The 16,743-nt window shown below is 48.1% G+C and overlaps 1 protein-coding gene across 1 annotated transcript in view; it reads left to right on the top strand.

Moving 5' to 3' along the window:
- Positions 1-4,050: 4,050 nt before the first annotated feature.
- Positions 4,051-16,743, top strand: part of MARCO (macrophage receptor with collagenous structure) — an 80,494-nt gene continuing 67,801 nt past the window's right edge. The window contains exons 1-3 of the mRNA XM_038746065.1: positions 4,051-4,216; positions 14,384-14,485; positions 14,927-15,208. Coding sequence (XP_038601993.1) covers positions 4,051-4,216; positions 14,384-14,485; positions 14,927-15,208 — 550 coding nt within the window. The remainder of the gene's footprint in view (positions 4,217-14,383; positions 14,486-14,926; positions 15,209-16,743) is intronic.

Genomic DNA, 16,743 nt, shown 5'->3' with positions numbered 1-16,743 from the left:
TGTACTCAGCACTTGGGAAGTACAATTTGGCATCATATAGAGATGGTCCCTACCCAACAGTGGGCTCACAGTCTAGAAGGGGGAGACAGAGAACAAAACAAAACATATTAACAGAATAAAACAAATAGAATAAATACGTACAAGTAAAATAAATAAATAGAGTAATAAATACATACAAACATATATACATATAAACAGGTGCTGTGGGGAAGGGAAGGAGGTAAGGCAGGGGGATGCAGAGGGGGAGTAGGGGGAGAGGAAGGAGGGGGCTCAGTGTGGGAAGGCCTCCTGGAGGAAGTGAGCTCTCAGTAGGGCTTTGAAGGGAGGAAGAGAGCGAGCTTGGCGGAGGGGCAGAGGGATTGGGGGCATTCCAGGCCCGGGGGAGGACGTGGGCCGGGGGTCGACGTCGGGACAGGCGAGAACGAGGCCTAACGGTGAGGAGATTAGAGGCAGAGGAGCTGAGGGTATGGGCTGGGCTGGAGAAGGAGAGGAGGGAGGTGAGGTAGGAGGGGGTGAGGTGATGGACAGCCTTGAAGCCCAGGGTGAGGAGTTTCTGCCTGATGCACAGGTTGATTGGTAGCCACTGGAGATTTTTGAGGAGGGGAGTAACATGCCCAGAGCGTTTCTGAACAAAGACAATCCGGGCTGTGGGATGGGAAACAACATGACCTAGTAGAGGTCCGGGGAGTTAGAGGACCTGGATTCTAATTCCAGCTCTGCCACTTGCTTGCTCTGTGACCTTGGGCAAGTCACTTCATTTCTCTGGGCCTCAGTTTTCTCGTGCAACAGGGACCGTTTCTTTCCTTCCTTCCTTCATTCATTCATTCAATCATATTTATTGAGCGCTTATTGTGTGCAGAGCACTGTACTAAGCGCTTGGGAAGTACAAGTTGGCAACATATAGAGACGGTCCCTACCCAACAGTGGGCAATCATATTTATTGAGTGCTTAGGATGTACAGAGCACTGTACTAAGCACTTGGAAAGTACAATTTGGCAACAGAGATAATCCTTACTCAACAATGGGCTCACAGTCTAGAAGGGGGAGACAGACAACAAAACAAAACAAGTAGACAGGCATCAGTAGTGGCAAAATAGAAAAATAAAATTCTAGATTTAAATACATAATTAATGAAATAAATAGAATAATAGATATGTACAAATATACACAAGTGCTGTTGGGTGGGAAAGGGGTAGAGCAAAGAGAGGGAGTCGGGGCGATGGGGAGGGGAGGAGGAGCAGAGGAAAGGGGGGCTCAGTGTGGGAAGGCCTCCTGGAGGAGGTGAGCTCTCAGTAGGGCCTTGAAGGGGGGAAGAGAGCTAGTTTGGCCGATGTGTGGAGGGAAGGCATTCCGGGACGGGGGAGGACGTGGGCCGGGGGTCGATGGCGGGACGGGCGAGAATGAGGCCCAGGGAGGAGGTGAGCCACAGCAGAGGAGCGGAGGGTGCGAGCTGGGAAGGAGAAGGAGAGAAGGAAGGTGAGGTAGGAGGGAGCGAGGGGATGGACAGTTTTGAAGCCGATAGGAGTTTTTGCTTGGAGGTTGATAGGCAACCATTGGAGATTTTTGAGGAGGGGTGTGACATGCCCGGTGTGTTTCTGTAGAAAGATAATCCGGGCAGCAGAATGAAGTATAGAGCTGATTAGCTTGTATCTACTCCTGCACTTAAAACAATGCTTGGAACATAGTAAGCCCTTAACAAATAATAATAATATTATTATATCATTCCTTCCTCCTTCCTCTCCCCCTCCTCCCCCTCCCCATCCCCCCAGCCTTATCTCCTTCCCCTCCCCACAGCACCTGTAGATATGTATATATGTTTGTACATATTTATTACTCTATTTCATTTGTACATATTTATTCTATTTATTTTATTTTGTTAATATGTTTTGTTTTGTTTTTTTCTCTGTCTCCCCCTTCTAGACTGTGAGTCCCCTGTTGGGTAGGGACCGTCTCTATATGTTGCCAACTTGTACTTCCCAAGTGCTTAGTACAGTGCTCTGTACATAGTAAGTGCTCAATAAATGTGATTGAATGAATGAATGAATAATAATAAAAATGGGAAGCAGCAGCTAGTGGAAAAAAGCACAGACCTGGAAGTAAGATGACGTGGGTTCTAATCCTGATGCTTCCCCATGTCTGCTGCGTGACCTAAGGCAAGTCACTTTACTTCTCTCTGCCTTAGTTCCCTCATCTGTAAAATCGGGATTAAGGCTGTGAGCTCCGTGGGAGATAGGGACTTTGTCCATCCTGATTACCACATATCTACCCCAGTACTTCCCTTCTCAGGATGGCACCTGGAGAGTTTCCAGTCCTCTACCAGTCACGATTACAGGGGGAAGAGTCAGGCAGAGGCCTGTCCATTCTAGTCCTAGCTTGGGCAGTGGCTAGCGAGGGGCAGGCCGTCTTCTACAAGTCAAAACTTCCCCGTGCTGGGCAGCAGCTACATGGGAGAGAATTGAGGGTAGAGACTCCCTGACTGCACAGAAGGAGGTAATAGTAAACCACGTCTGGATTTTTCCCAAGAAAACTGTATGGCTCCACTACCAGAACAATTGCAGATGGAAGTGCGGCGTTCCGGAAGAGATGCGTCTATGGCATCGCTGTGGTTCAGACCCAACTCGACATCTTAAGGCAACAACAACCCTAGTACTTAGAGCAGTGCTTGGGAAATAATAATAATAATAACTATGGTATTTGTTAAGCACTTACTATGTGGCAAGCACTGTTCTAAGCTCTGGGATAGATATAAGGTAATCAGGTTGTCCCACCTGGGGCTCCCAGTCTTCCTTCCCATTTTACAGATGAGGTAACTGAGGCCCGGAGAAGTTAAGTGGCTTGCCCAAGGTCACGCAGCAGATAAGTGGCAGAGCCAGGATTAGAACCCACATCCTCGGACTCCCAAGCCCGGGCTCTTTCCACTGATCCATTCATTCAGTCGTATTTATTGAGCGCTTACTGTGTGCAGAGCATTATACTAAATGCTTGGGAAGTACAAGCTGGCAACATATAGAGACGGTCCCTACCCAACAGCGGGCTCACAGTCTAGAAGGGGGAGACAGACAACAAAACAAAACATATTAACAAAATAAAATAAATAGAATAAATATGTACAAATAAAATAAATAAATAAATAAATAAATAAATAGAGTAATAAATACGTACAAACATATATACAGGTGCTGTGGGGAGGGGAAGGAGGTAAGGCAGGGGGATGGGGAGGGGGAGGAGCTAGCCAGCATTTAGCAAATACCACAATTATAATCACTGTTATATTGTCCTCTCCCACGCGCTTAGTTCAGTGCTCTGAACCCAGTAAGCGCTCAATAAATATGACTAAATGAATGAATAATAACAATAATAAGGGGGAAACTGTGGTCCAGAGAGGTTGAGTGACTTGCCCGAGGTCACAGAGCAGGACAGGGGTGGTGCTGGGTTTTTAATCCAGATATGGTTGTACATATTTATTACTCTATTTATTTATTTATTTTATTTGTACATATCTATTCTATTTATTTTATTTTGTTAGTATGTTTGGTTTTGTTCTCTGTCTCCCCCTTTTAGACTGTGAGCCCACTGTTGGGTAGGGACTGTCTCTATATGTTGCCAATTTGTACTTCCCAAGCGCTTAGTACAGTGCTCTGCACATAGTAAGCGCTCAATAAATACGATTGATTGTTTGATTGATTGATTGATTCAGGCTCCCCACCCTCTCTCCCCTCCAGGCCACACTGGCTTCCCTCCCCCTAGGCCGGGCCAGGGGCCAGGTGAATTTCGGTCCGCGACACCGGGAAAATCAGGTCTGACTCGGGCAACTCTCTGGGTCAAGGTGCCAAGCTCTGCTTCTGGTTCTGTTCCGGCCCTCCTCTCCCCCACACCAGGGGCGGGGGGTCGGATAGTTTCGAGAAGTGGCTGAACTCTGACCTCGGCGGGAAGTCACGGGCGAGGTCCTGACGTCCAAGCTGGGGAGGGCGCGGTGGTCTGGCACCAGTACAAATACTGGACGGTCACGGGACGGGGGAGTAGCCACCCCCGGGCTACTCGCCTGCCGCCATGGACACGCAAGGGATACTGAAGGAAGAGGTCACGGGTGACCCAGAGAACCTCCCTGGGGCAGCACGGACCACCACCTTCACTGGGTCAGTCCAGACCACGGCCTTCCGTGAGCCAGAACGAGCCACCACCATTCTTTCGGGCATGGCTCCGCTCCAAATGTACGGTAAGTTCTTTTTCTTCTTTTTAAGGTATTTGTTCAACGCCTACTATGGGCCAGGCACTGAACCAAGAGCTGGGGGAGACACAAGCTAGACTGTGAGCTCGCTGTGGGCAGGGAATGTGTCCGTTTGTTGTCGGAGCGTCCTCTCCCAAGAGCTTCGTACAGTGCTTTGAATGCAGTAAGTGCCCAGTAAATCATCATCATCATCAATCGTATTTATTGAGCGCTTACTATGTGCAGAGCACTGTACTAAGCGCTTGGGAAGTACAAATTGGCAACATATAGAGACAGTCCCTACCCAACAGTGGGCTCACAGTCTAAAAGGGGAAGACAGAGAACAAAACCAAACATACTATATGATTGAATGAATGAAGGAAGCCAATCAGGTTGGACACAGTCTCTGACCTACAAGTCACTTAACTTCTCTGGGCCTCAGTTCCCTTACCTATAAAATGGGGATTGAGACTGTGAGCCCCATGTGGGACAGGGACTGTGTCCAACCTGATTTACTTGTATCCACCCCAGCGCTTAAGTACAGTGCCTGACACACAGTAAGAACTTAACAAATACCACAATTATTATTATTATTAGTTGACGCTCAATGGGTACCACTGATTGATTTTTTGATCCATTACTGAACACCTACGGTGCGCAGAGCCCTGAACTCAGACCTGGAGAGACTGAAAGAGAAGTCAAATTCTCCCCATCCAAAGTGTAAGCATGCTGTGGGCAAGGAATGTGTTTATTGTTCTACTGTACTCTCCCAAGCGCCTAGTACTGTGCTTTGTATGCAGTAAGTGCTCAATAAATACGATTGAATGAATGAATATATCAGGTCTCGCCTTGCTCTCAAAGGGCTTTCACTCTAAAGGGGTGGACAGTCTGACAGACAGAAAGACAGGGATCATTTACAGACCGGAAAAGCAGGCGGTAGTTTGAAAAGCCAGCAGACAGCAGGTTGAAATCACTGGATAAATAATAAAATAACTCTACTTGGGAAAATATTTTGCAATGGTAAGTAATGATAATGGGATTTGTGACGTGCATCTTCTGTGCAAAGCACTGTGCTAGGCGAGGAGTTTGGAGGTGGAGTTTGGCGAAGGCGAAGATCATTCATTCATTCATTCAATCGTATTTATTGAGCGCTTACTGTGTGCAGAGCACTGTACTAAGCGCTTGAGAAGTACAAGTTGGCAACATACAGAGACGGTTCCTACCCAACAGAAGATCGAAGCAGCGTGGAGCAGTGTGGCTTAGTGGAAAGAGCCTGGGCTTGGGAGTCAGAGGATGTGACTCCTCACCTCCTCCAGGAGGCTTTCCCAGACTGAGGCCCCTTTTTCCTCTCCTCCTCCCCATCGCCCCGCCCTACCTCCTTCCCCTCCCCACAGCACCTGTATATATGTTTGTACAGATTTATTATTCTATTTGTTTTACTTGTACATATTTACTATTCTATTTATTTTGTCAATGATATGCATCTAGCTTTATTTCTATTTATTCTGATGACTCGACACCTGTCCACATGCTTTGTTTTATTGTCTGTCTCCCCCTTCTAGACTGTGAGCCCATTGTTGGGTTGGGATTGTCTCCATATGTTGCCAATTTGGACTTCCCAAGTGCTTAGTCCAGTGCTCTGCACACAGTAAGCGCTCATTAAATACCATTGAACGAATGAATTAATGTGGGTTCCAAATCCAGCTCTGCCACTTATAATAATAATAATAGTGGCATTTATTAAGCACTTACTATGTGCAAAACACTGTTCTAAGCGCTGGGGAGGTGATTAGATTGTCCCACGGGGGCTCATAGTCAATCCCCATTTTACAGATGAGGTAACTGAGGCACAGAGAAGTTAAGTGACTTGCCCAAAGTCACACAGCTTGACAATTGGCAGAGCCGAGATTTGAACCCATAACCACTGACTCCAAAGCCCGGACTCTTTCCACTGATCCACGCTGTGTGACCCTGGACAAGTCACTTCACTTCTCTGGGACTCAGTTCCCTTACCTGTAAAATGGGGATTAAAACCGTGAGGCCCACGTGGCTCGCAAATACCATGATAATGATCAATAATAATAATAGAAAGGGTCACAGATATGTCTGACCACTGTCTCTGGGTGCTTCCCAGCCTCTGAGGTCTCTGCTCTCCCCAGCCTGCTTTCTCCCCTCTCCCCCACCCACTGTCTCTGCTCTTCCCAGCCCTTCTGTCTCTGCTTTCCTCAGGCCTATGTCTCTGCTTTTCCCAGCCCACTATCTCCACTCTCCCCCACCCACTGTCTCCCCCTCCCCAGCCTGCTGTCTCTGGTCTTCCTAGTCTACTGTCTCCACCCTCTCCCGCTCACTGTCTCTCCTCCTCCCCAGCCCTCTGTCTCCACTCTCCCCAGTCTTCTGTCTCTGCTCTCCCCCACCCACTCTCCCCACCCTGCTGACTCTGGTCTTCTCAGACCGCTGTCTCCACTCTCCCCTGCTCACTGTCTCTCCTCCTCCCCAGCCCACTGTCTCCAAGCTACCCAGCCCAATGACTCTGGTCTTCTCAGCCCACTGTCTCCACTCTCCCTAGCCCTCTGTCTCTGCTCTCCCCACCCTGCTGACTCCCCTCTCCCCCACCCACTGTCTCCACCCTCCCCAGCTCTCCCCACCCTGCTGTCTCCCCTCTCCCCCACCCACTGTCTCCACCCTCCCCACCCTGCTGACTCTGGTCTTTCCATCCCACTATCTCCACTCTCCCCTGCTCACTGTCTCTCCTCCACCCACTGTCTCTACTCTCCCTAGCCTGCTGTCTCTGGTCTTCTCCCCCTTCTAGACTGTGAGTCCACTGTTGGGTAGGGACCATCTCTATATGTTGCCAACCTGTACTTCCCAAGCGCTTAGTACAGTGCTCTGCACACAGTAAGTGCTCAATAAATACGATTGAATGAATAAATGAATGATCTCCCCAGCCTGCTGACTCCACTCTCCCCCAGCTCTCTGTCTCTGCCTTTCCCAGCCCACTGTCTCCACTCTCCCTGGACTGCTGTCTCTCCTCCTCCCCTTCCCTCTGTCTCTGCTCAGTGCTTGGCAAATAATAAGTGCTTAAAAATACCATCTTTTCTTCCTCCTCCCCAGCCCTGTCTTTCCTCCTCCCAAACCCACTGTCTCCACTCTCTCCATCCAACATTCCAGTTGCCCCGGCTCTCTTGTGAATTCATGGAGGGCTCCAAAGCTGATGGTGAGGAGTTTCTGTTTGATGCAGACAGACAACCACTGGAGGTCTTAAGGAGTGGTGAAACAGAGAAGCAGCATGGCTCAATGGAAAGAGCACAGGCTGTGGAGTCAGAGGTCATGGGTTCAAAACCCAGCTCTGCCAATTGTCAGCTGTGTGACCTTGGGCAAGTCACTTCACTTCTCTGCACCTCAGTTACCTCATCTGTAAAATGGGGATGAAGACTGTGAGCCCCCCGGGGGACAAGCTGATCACCTTGTAACCTCCCCAGTGCTCAGAACAGTGCTTTGCACATAATAAGTGCTTAATAAATGCCATTATTATTATTATTATGGACTGAATGGTTTTTTTTAGAAAAGTGACCTGGACAGCAGAGTGAAGTATTTAATAATAACAATGATGATGATGGTATTTGTTAAGCACTTACTACGTGCCAAGCACTGTTCTAAGCACTGGAGCAGATACAAGGTCATCAGGTTGTCCCACATGGGGCTCACAGTCTTCATCCCCATTTTACAGATGAGGGAACTGAGGCACAGAGAAATGAAGTGGCTTGCCCAAAGTCACACAGCTGACAAGTGGCGGAGCCGGGATTGAAACCCGTGACCTTCTGACTCCCAAGCCCGGGCTCTTTCCTCTAAGTCATGCTGCTTCTCACTTAGACTGTGAACCCCCTGTGGGACAGGGACTGTGTTCAAACTAACTTGTATCTACCCTGGCGCTCAGTATGCAGTGCTTGACACAGTGAAAGTGCTTAACAAATACCATCATCATCATCTTCATTATCATCATCAAGTAGGCATTTCAGCAGGGAGAGGCAGGAAGCAGAGAGGTCAGCGGGGAGACTGAGGCAAGAGTCAAGGCAGGATAGGATAAGGGCTTAGATGAAGATGGTAGCCATTTAGATGGAGAGGAAAAGACAGATTTTAGCCATGTTGTGATGATTGAACTAAAAGGATTTGGAGATGGATCGAATATGGGAGTTGAATGAGAGAGAGGAGTCAAGGATAAGGCTGAGTTTACGGGCTTGTGAGACAGGAAGGATGGTGGCGACTATTTTCCTTGCCTCCCCATCGCCCCAACCCTACCTCCTTCCCCTTCCCACAACGCTTGTATATTAGTTTGTACAGATTTATTAATCTATTTATTTTACTTGTACATATTTACTATTCTATATATTTTGTTAATGACGTGCATTTAGCTTTAATTCTATTTGTTCTGACGTCTTGACACCTGTCCCCTTGTTTTGTTTTGTTGTCTGTCTCCCCCTTCTAGACTGTGAGCCCATTGTTGGGTAGGGACTGTCTCTATAGGTTGCCAACTTGTACTTCCGAAGTGCTTAGTACAGTGTTCTGAACACAGTAAGCGCTCAATAAATACGATTGAATGAATGAATGAATGAATGAATGGTGCTGTCTACAGGGATGGAAAAGTCAAGGCGGGGACAGGGTTTGGGTGGGAAGATAAGGAGCTCTGTTTTAGACATGTTAAGTTTGAAGTGTCAACAGGACATCCGAGTAGAGATGCCTGAAGATAGGAGGAAATGAGAGACCTCAGAGAAGGAGAGAGATCAGAGCTGGTGATTTAGCTTTTTTCGACGGTATTTGTTAAGCACTTACTAGGTGCCAGGCACTGTTTTAAGTGCTGGGGTTGATACTGGTTGGACACAGTCCATGTCCCATATGGGGCTCACAGTCTTCAGCCCCATTTTGCAGATGAGGTAACTGAGGCGCAGAAAAGTTTAAGTGACTTGCCCAAGCTCATGGCAGACAAGTGGCGGAGTCAGATCCTTCTGACACTAAGTGCTCAGTACCATGCTCTGCACACAGTTAGCGCTCAATAAATATGATTGAATGAATAAATGACACTAAATTCTACATTCCCAAAAGTAGATTTGGGAATCATCCACAGAGAAGTGGCAATCGACGCCATAAGAGCAAATTCATTCATTCAATCGTATTTATTGAGCGCTTACTGTGTGCAGAGCACAAGACTAAGCACTTGGGAAGTACAAGTCGGCAGCATATAGAGACGGTCCCCACCCAACAACGGGTTCACAGTCTAGAAGGGGGAGACACAACAAAACAAAACAAGGAGAAAGGTGTCAATACCATCAGAATAAATAGAATTATAGCTATATACACATCATTAACAAAATAAATAGAGTAGTAAATATGTACAAAAGAGTTCTGAGAGCAAATGAGTTCTCCAAGGGAGTGGGTGTAGATGGAGAACAGAAGGGGACCCAGAACTGACCCTTGAGGGACCCCACAGTTAGGGGGTGAGGGACAGAGGAGGAGCCCACCAAAGAGATGAAGAATGAGCAGCCAGAGAGCTAGGAGGAGAACCAGGAGAGGACAGTGTCTGCCAAGCCGAGGTTGGATAACATTTCCAGGAGAAGGGGATGGCCCACAGTGTCAAAGAAAGCTGAGAGGCTGAGTAGAATTAGGATGAAAAGGAGGCCATTGGATTTGATGAGAAAGAGATCTTTGACAGGGCAGAGTTTCTGTGGAATGAAGGGGACAGAAGCCAGAGTGGAGGGGGTCAAGGAGAGAATTGGAGGAGAGGAAATCTCAGTCTCTTTTGCGGGCTCCTCCTCCCCCTCCCATCCCCTTACTATAGGGGTTCCTCAAGGGTCAGTTCTTGGTCCCCTTCTGTTCTCTATCTACACTCATTCCCTTGGTGAGCTCATTCACTCCCACGGCTTCAACTGTCATCTCTACGCTGATGACACCCAAATCTCCATCTCTGCCCCTGCTCTCTCTCCCTCCCTTCAGGCTCGTGTCTCCTCCTGCCTTCAAGACATCTCCATCTGGATGTCTGCCCGCCATCTAAAACTCAGTATGTCCAAGACTGAACTCCTTATCTTCCCTCCCAAACCCTGCCCTCTCCCTGACTTTCCCATCACTGTTGACAGCACTACCATCCTTCCCGTCTCACAGGCCCGCAAACTTGGTGTCATCCTCGACTCCGCTCTCTCGTTCACCCCTCACATCTGATCCGTCACCAAAATCTGCCGGTCTCACCTCCGCAACATCGCCAAGATCCGCCCTTTCCTCTCCATCCAAACTGCTACCCTGCTGGTTCAAACTCTCATCCTATCCCTACTGGATTACTGCATCAGCCTCCTCTCTGATCTTCCATCCTCCTGTCTCTCCCCACTTCAATCTATATTTCATGCAACTGTCCAGATCATCTCTGTGCAGAAACGGTCTGGGCATGTTACTCCTCTCCTCAAAAATCTCCAGTGGCTACCAATCAACCTACACATCAGGCAAAAACTCCTCACCCTCGGCTTCAAGGCTGTGCATCCCCTTGTCCCCTCATACCTCACCTCCCTTCTTTCCTTCTCCAGCCCAGCCCGCACCCTCCGCTCCTCTGCCACTAACCTCCTCACTGTGCCTCGTTCTCGCCTGACCCACCATCGACCCCCGGCCCACGTCCTCCCCCTGTCCTGGAATGCCCCCAATCCCTCCGCACATCCGCCAAACTAGCTCTCTTCCTCCCTTCAAAGCCCTACTGAGAGCTCACCTCCTCCAGGAGGCCTTCCCACACTGAGCCCTCTTCTTCCTCTCCCCCTCCCCATCCCCCCGCCCTACCTCCTTCCCCTCCCCACAGCACCTGTATATATGTTTGTACAGATTTATTACTCTATTTATTTTACTTGTAGATATTTACTATTCTATTTATTTTATTTTGTTAACATATTGTGTTTTGTTGTCTGTCTCCCCCTTCTAGACTGTGAGCCCGTTGTTGGGTAAGGGCCGTCTCTATAAGTTACCAACTTGTACTTCCCAAGCACTTAGTACAGTGCTCTGCACACAGTAAGTGCTCAATAAATACAATTGAATGAATGAATGAATTGAATGGCTAAAGACAATTGAATGAATGAACAAATGAATGAGGAAATGGAACCAGTGGGGGTAGACGACTCGCTCAAGACTTTGGAGAGGAATGGTAGGAGGGAGATGGGGCGATAACTGGAGAGGGCCTTGGGGTCAAGCAATGGGGGTTTTTTTAGGACAAAGGAGACATGGGTATGTTTGACATGGGGAAGAAGCCACTGGAGAGTGAACAGTTGAAGATGGCAGTTGGGGAGGGAAGAAGTGAGGGGGCAAGCGTTTTGACAAGGTGTGAAGGGATTTTGAAAGGAGGAGGAAGATCTCCTGTTGAGATAGTACTGGGAAAGATGGGAGAGACAAAGAAGGGGCAGGATGAGGGAAAGACCAGAGAGAAGGAGGGGAATTTCGTTGGCAGCCTCGCAGTCTATGGGACAGGGAGAACAGGTACTTAATCCTGATTTTCCGGATGAGGAAACTGAGGCTTAGAGAAGTGAAGTGACTTTTCCAAGCTCACATCAGGCAGGTGGTGGAGCCAATCTAGCAGTCAATCAGTGGTATTTACTGAACACTTACGGTGCTCAGTAACACCTGTGTATATGTATATACGTTTGTAAGTATTTATTACCCTATTTATTTATTTATTTATTTTATTTGTACATATTTATTCTACTCATTTTATTTTGTTAATATGTTTTGTTTTGTTCTCTGTCTCCCCCTTCTAGACTGTGAGCCCACTGTTGGGTAGGGACCGTCTCTATGTGTTGCCAACTTGTACTTCCCAAGCGCTTTAGTACAGTGCTCTGCACACAGTAAGTGCTCAATAAATACGATTGAATGAATGAATGAATGAATGAATGAATGAGTGTGCAAATCCTTGGTCTGAGTGTTTGGGAGAGGACATTAGAACAGAGTTGGTAAACATGTTCGCTTCCCACAAGGAGCTTACTTTCTAGAGGAGGAGGCAAATGAAGAAATAAATTGTGGATAAGAGCACAAGTGCTTTGGGGCTGGGAGTGGGTAAAAATAAATAAATACTAGGGGATATTTATTTATAAGAAATTCAAGAGATGATTGATTGGTCCATAAAATTTAGGCTAGGTGGTGAAGGTTTAGAGAAGCAGTGTGGCCTAGTGGAAATCAATCAGAGGTATTTATTGAGTACTTATTATGTGCAGAACACTATACTAAGTGCTTGGGAGAGTCCAGTATAACAGACTTGGTAGAAATGTTTCCTGCCCACAAGGAGCTTTCAGTCTAGGGGGGGAGACAGACATTGATATTTATTTATATCAATGCCTGCTTACTTGTTTTGATGTCTGTCTCCCCCCCGTCTAGACTTTAAGCCCGGTATGGGCAGGGCTTGTCTCTATTGCTGAATTCTACTTTCCAAATGCTTAGTACAGTGCTCTGCACAAAGTAGGTGCTCAATAAATATGATTGAATGAATGAATCGATATAAATAAATAAATTTGTGATATGGACGTAAGTGCTGTGGGGCTGAAGGAGGGGTAAATAAAGGGGGAAAATTTAAGTGTAAGGGTGACTCAGAAGGGAGAGGGGAAAAAAGGAAGGAGGGCTTGGTCAGGGAAGGCCTCTTGGGAGCCAGGATTAGAACCCAAAATTCTCCTGACTCAGACTCAATACCTTTCCTCTTAGGCCTCATTTATGAACTTATTTTCACCCCCTCAATACTAACAGGTTAATAAATAATGAGCAGTTTATGTATTTATTGATTGTGATCATTTCATATTGATTGTGATTATTGATTGTATACATCTGTATATCTGTCTCCCCCTTCTAGACTGTAAGCCGGGTGTGGGCAGGGATTGTCTCCCTTCATTGCTGAAATCTTCCTTCCAAGCGCTTAGTGCAGTGCTCTGCACACAGTAATCACTCAATAAATATGATCAAATGAATGAATTGAATGAATAAAGGTCCTATAAGGGTTTAATAAATACTACTGATTGACCCCCTCCTTCCTCTCCCCCATTCCCCCCCCATCCCCCTGCCTTACCTCCTTCCCTTCCCCACAGCACCTGTATATATCTATAGATGTTTGTACATATTTATTACTCTATTTATTTTACTTGTACAGATCTGTTCTATTTATTTTATTTTGTTAATATGTTTTGTTTTGTTCTGTCTCCCCCTTCTAGACTGTGAGCCCACTGTTGGGTAGGGACCGCCTCTATATGTTGCCAACTTGTACTTCCCAAGCGCTTAGTACAGTGCTCTGCACACAGTAAGAACTCAATAAATATGATTGATTGATTGATTGATTGATTGATTGATTCAGTGGCTCCTTCCCCACTGCTTTCAACCTGCCCATTTATCTCATGTCCCAGAGGAAATGCCAGGGTTGTGGGCTGGAGAGATGGGGAAGATGGTAGTGTTGCCTACAGTGATGGGAAATTCCGGGGGCGGAAAGGGTTTGGGTGGAAAGATGAGGAGCTCTGATTTAGACATGTTAAGTCTAAACAGTAAAGATGTGACGAAGGCAGGAGGAAATAAGAGAGGGAAGAGGAAAGAGGGTGGGGCTGGAATGGGAGATTTGGGAAACATCTGCATAGAGATGAAGCAGTGGGAGCGAATGAGTTCTCCAAGGGAGGGGGTGTAGGTGAAGAATAGAGGGGAACCCAGAGCCTTAAGGGAGCCCCACAGTTGGGGGTGGGAGGTGGAGGAGGAGGAGTCCATGAAGGAGACTGAGAATGAGTGGCCAGAGAGATAGGAAGAGAAACAAGAGAAGACGGAGTCAGTGAAGCCGAGGTCGGATAAGGAGAAGGGAGTGGTCCACTGTGTCGAAGGCAGCTGAGAGGTCGAGAAGGATCAGGATGGAGTAGAGGCCATCGAAATTGGCCTGAAGGAGGTCACTGATAACTTTGGAGAGGGTGGTTTCCTTGGAGTGAAGAAGATGGAAGCCAGGTTTGAGGGGACTGAGAGGAAGTGGAGGCAGGAGGTGTAGACAACTCACTCGAGCAGTTTATTTTTGGGGAAAGGGATTATTCCATTCTCAGCCCACACCGATGTCCCAGGCATTCACACGGTGCAGGATGCTATGCTAGGCCTCTGTTCTCTCACTGTGCCACATGTTGTGCTACACTTCTGTGACCACTTGTTCCATTTCAGAGCCAAACCCAAAGCAATCCCGAGGAAGGAACCACTGCTTGGCAGTTGTCGCTCTCTACCTCGTCCTGCTGACGGCATGCCTGGGATTCCTGCTGGCAAGAGGTAGGTCTTCCTCTTCATCTCGGTCGGAGACCCAAAGTGGGAGTCGGGGGAAGCAGGATCCTCCCCTCTGCCAATGTCTTTGGACTCGAGTGGGGTGGATGGGTGAGTGGGTGGGTGGACGGATGGGTGGATGGATGGATGGATGGTTGGTCGATGGATGGATAGATGAATGGATTGGTGGGTGGGTGAGTGGATGGATGGGTGGATGATAGGTGAATGGATGGAAGGGTGGACAGGTGGACTGGTGGACGGATTGATGGGTGGTTGGTTGGGTGGATGGTTGCTGGGAGGATGGACAGACGGTTGGGTGGATGGATAGAAGGATGGGTAGATGGATGGATACCTTCATTTCCAAGACCTAAGGGAACTTCCCGAGGGCCGGGGTTCACCCGGGAGGAGGGGCGGTCCCTCCATCTAACACCCTCCCTGCCTCCGTTCCAGTTTTATACTTGCAGGAGAAAATGACAGTCCAGCAAGAGTGGTCTAGGGCCGTGGAAGAGTCCCTGTTCCCCAATGCTTCCCGCCTCTCCGGGCAGAACCTCGGGCCTGTCCCCACGGGCGGGAGTCCCTCCTTCTCCTACTTGCTTTCCCACTACAACCCCGCGTCTCCCACCTCTGCGGAAGAGAAGAAGAGGCTCCAGGCCCTGGAGAAGGAAGTCCGAGACATCTGGACCACCCACACAGACCTGCAGCAGGCCTTGGGCAATCTCACCCGGGTCCCAGGTACAATCTCGGTGTCAAGCAAAAACTCCTCACTCCCAGCTTCAAGGCTGTCCATCCATCCCCTCGCCCCCTCCTCCCTCCCCTCCCTTCTGTCCTTCTCCAGCCCAGCCCACACCCTCCGCTCCTCTGTCACTAACCTCCTCATTGTACCTCATTCTCACCTGTCCCGCCGTCGACCCCCGACCCACATTCATTCAATCGCATTTATAGAGCGCTTACTGTGTGCAGAGTACTTTACTACGCGCTTGGGAAGTACAAGTTGGCAACATATAGAGACGGTCCCTACCCAACAACGGGCTCACAGTCTAGAAGGGGGACTCACAGTCTAGTTCGCCAAGCTAGCTCTCTTCCTCCCTTCAAAGCCCTACTGAGAGCTCACCTCCTCCAGGAGGCCTTCCCAGACTGAGCCCCCTTTTTCATCTCCTTGTCAATAAATCAATCAATCAATCGTATTTATTGAGCGCTTACTATGTGCAGAGCACTGTACTAAGCACTTGGGAAGTACAAATTGGCATCACATAGAGACAGTCCCTGCCCAACAGTGGGCTCACAGTCTAAAAGGGGGAGACAGAGAACAGAACCAAACATACCAACAAAATAAAATAAGTAGGATAGAAATGTACAAGTAAAATAAATAAATAAATAAATAAATAAATAAATAGAGTAATAAATATGTACAACCATATATACATATATACAGGTGCTGTGGGGAAGGGAAGGAGGTAAGACGGGGGGATGGAGAGGGGGACGAGGGGGAGAGGAAGGAAGGGGCTCAGTCTGGGAAGGCCTCCTGGAGGAGGTGAGCTCTCAGCAGGGCCTTGAAGAGAGGAAGAGAGCTAGCTTGGCGGATGGGCAGAGGGAGGGCATTCCAGGCCCGGGGGATGACGTGGGCCGGGGGTCGATGGCGGGACAGGCGAGAGCGAGGTACAGTGAGGAGATTAGTGGTGGAGGAGCGGAGGGTGCCGGCTGGTCAGTAGAAGGAGAGAAGGGAGGTGAGGTAGGAGGGGGCGAGGTGATGGAGGTGATTGTCCTCATCCCCCCCGCCCTACCTCCTTCCCCTCCCCACAACAGATGTGTATATATGTATATACGAACGGATTTATTACTCTACTTTACTTGTACATATTTACTATTCTATTTATTTTGTTAATGATGTGCATAGAGCTTTAATTCTATTTGTGCTGACGATTTTGACACTTGTCTTCATGTTTTGTTTTGTTGTCTGTCTCCCCCTTCTAGACTTTGAGCCCGTTATTGGGTAGGGACCGTCTCTATATGTTGCCAACTTGTACTTCCCAAGCACTTAGTACAGTGCTCTGCACACAGTAAGCGCTCAATAAATACGATTGAATTGAATAATAGAGGGGGAGACAGACATGAATAAAAATCAATAAATGATGGTTATGGACATAAGAAGCTGCGTGGCTCAGTGGAAAGAGCACAGGCTTGGGAGTCAGAGGTCATGGGTTCAAATCCCACTCCACTAGTTGTCAGCTGTGTGACTTTGGGCAAGTCACTTAATTTCTCTGTGCCTC

Source organism: Tachyglossus aculeatus, chromosome 1 (assembly GCF_015852505.1).
Source record: "Tachyglossus aculeatus isolate mTacAcu1 chromosome 1, mTacAcu1.pri, whole genome shotgun sequence".
NCBI classification, from domain to species: Eukaryota; Metazoa; Chordata; class Mammalia; order Monotremata; family Tachyglossidae; genus Tachyglossus; species Tachyglossus aculeatus.
This window is presented reverse-complemented; position numbering and strand designations above follow the sequence as displayed.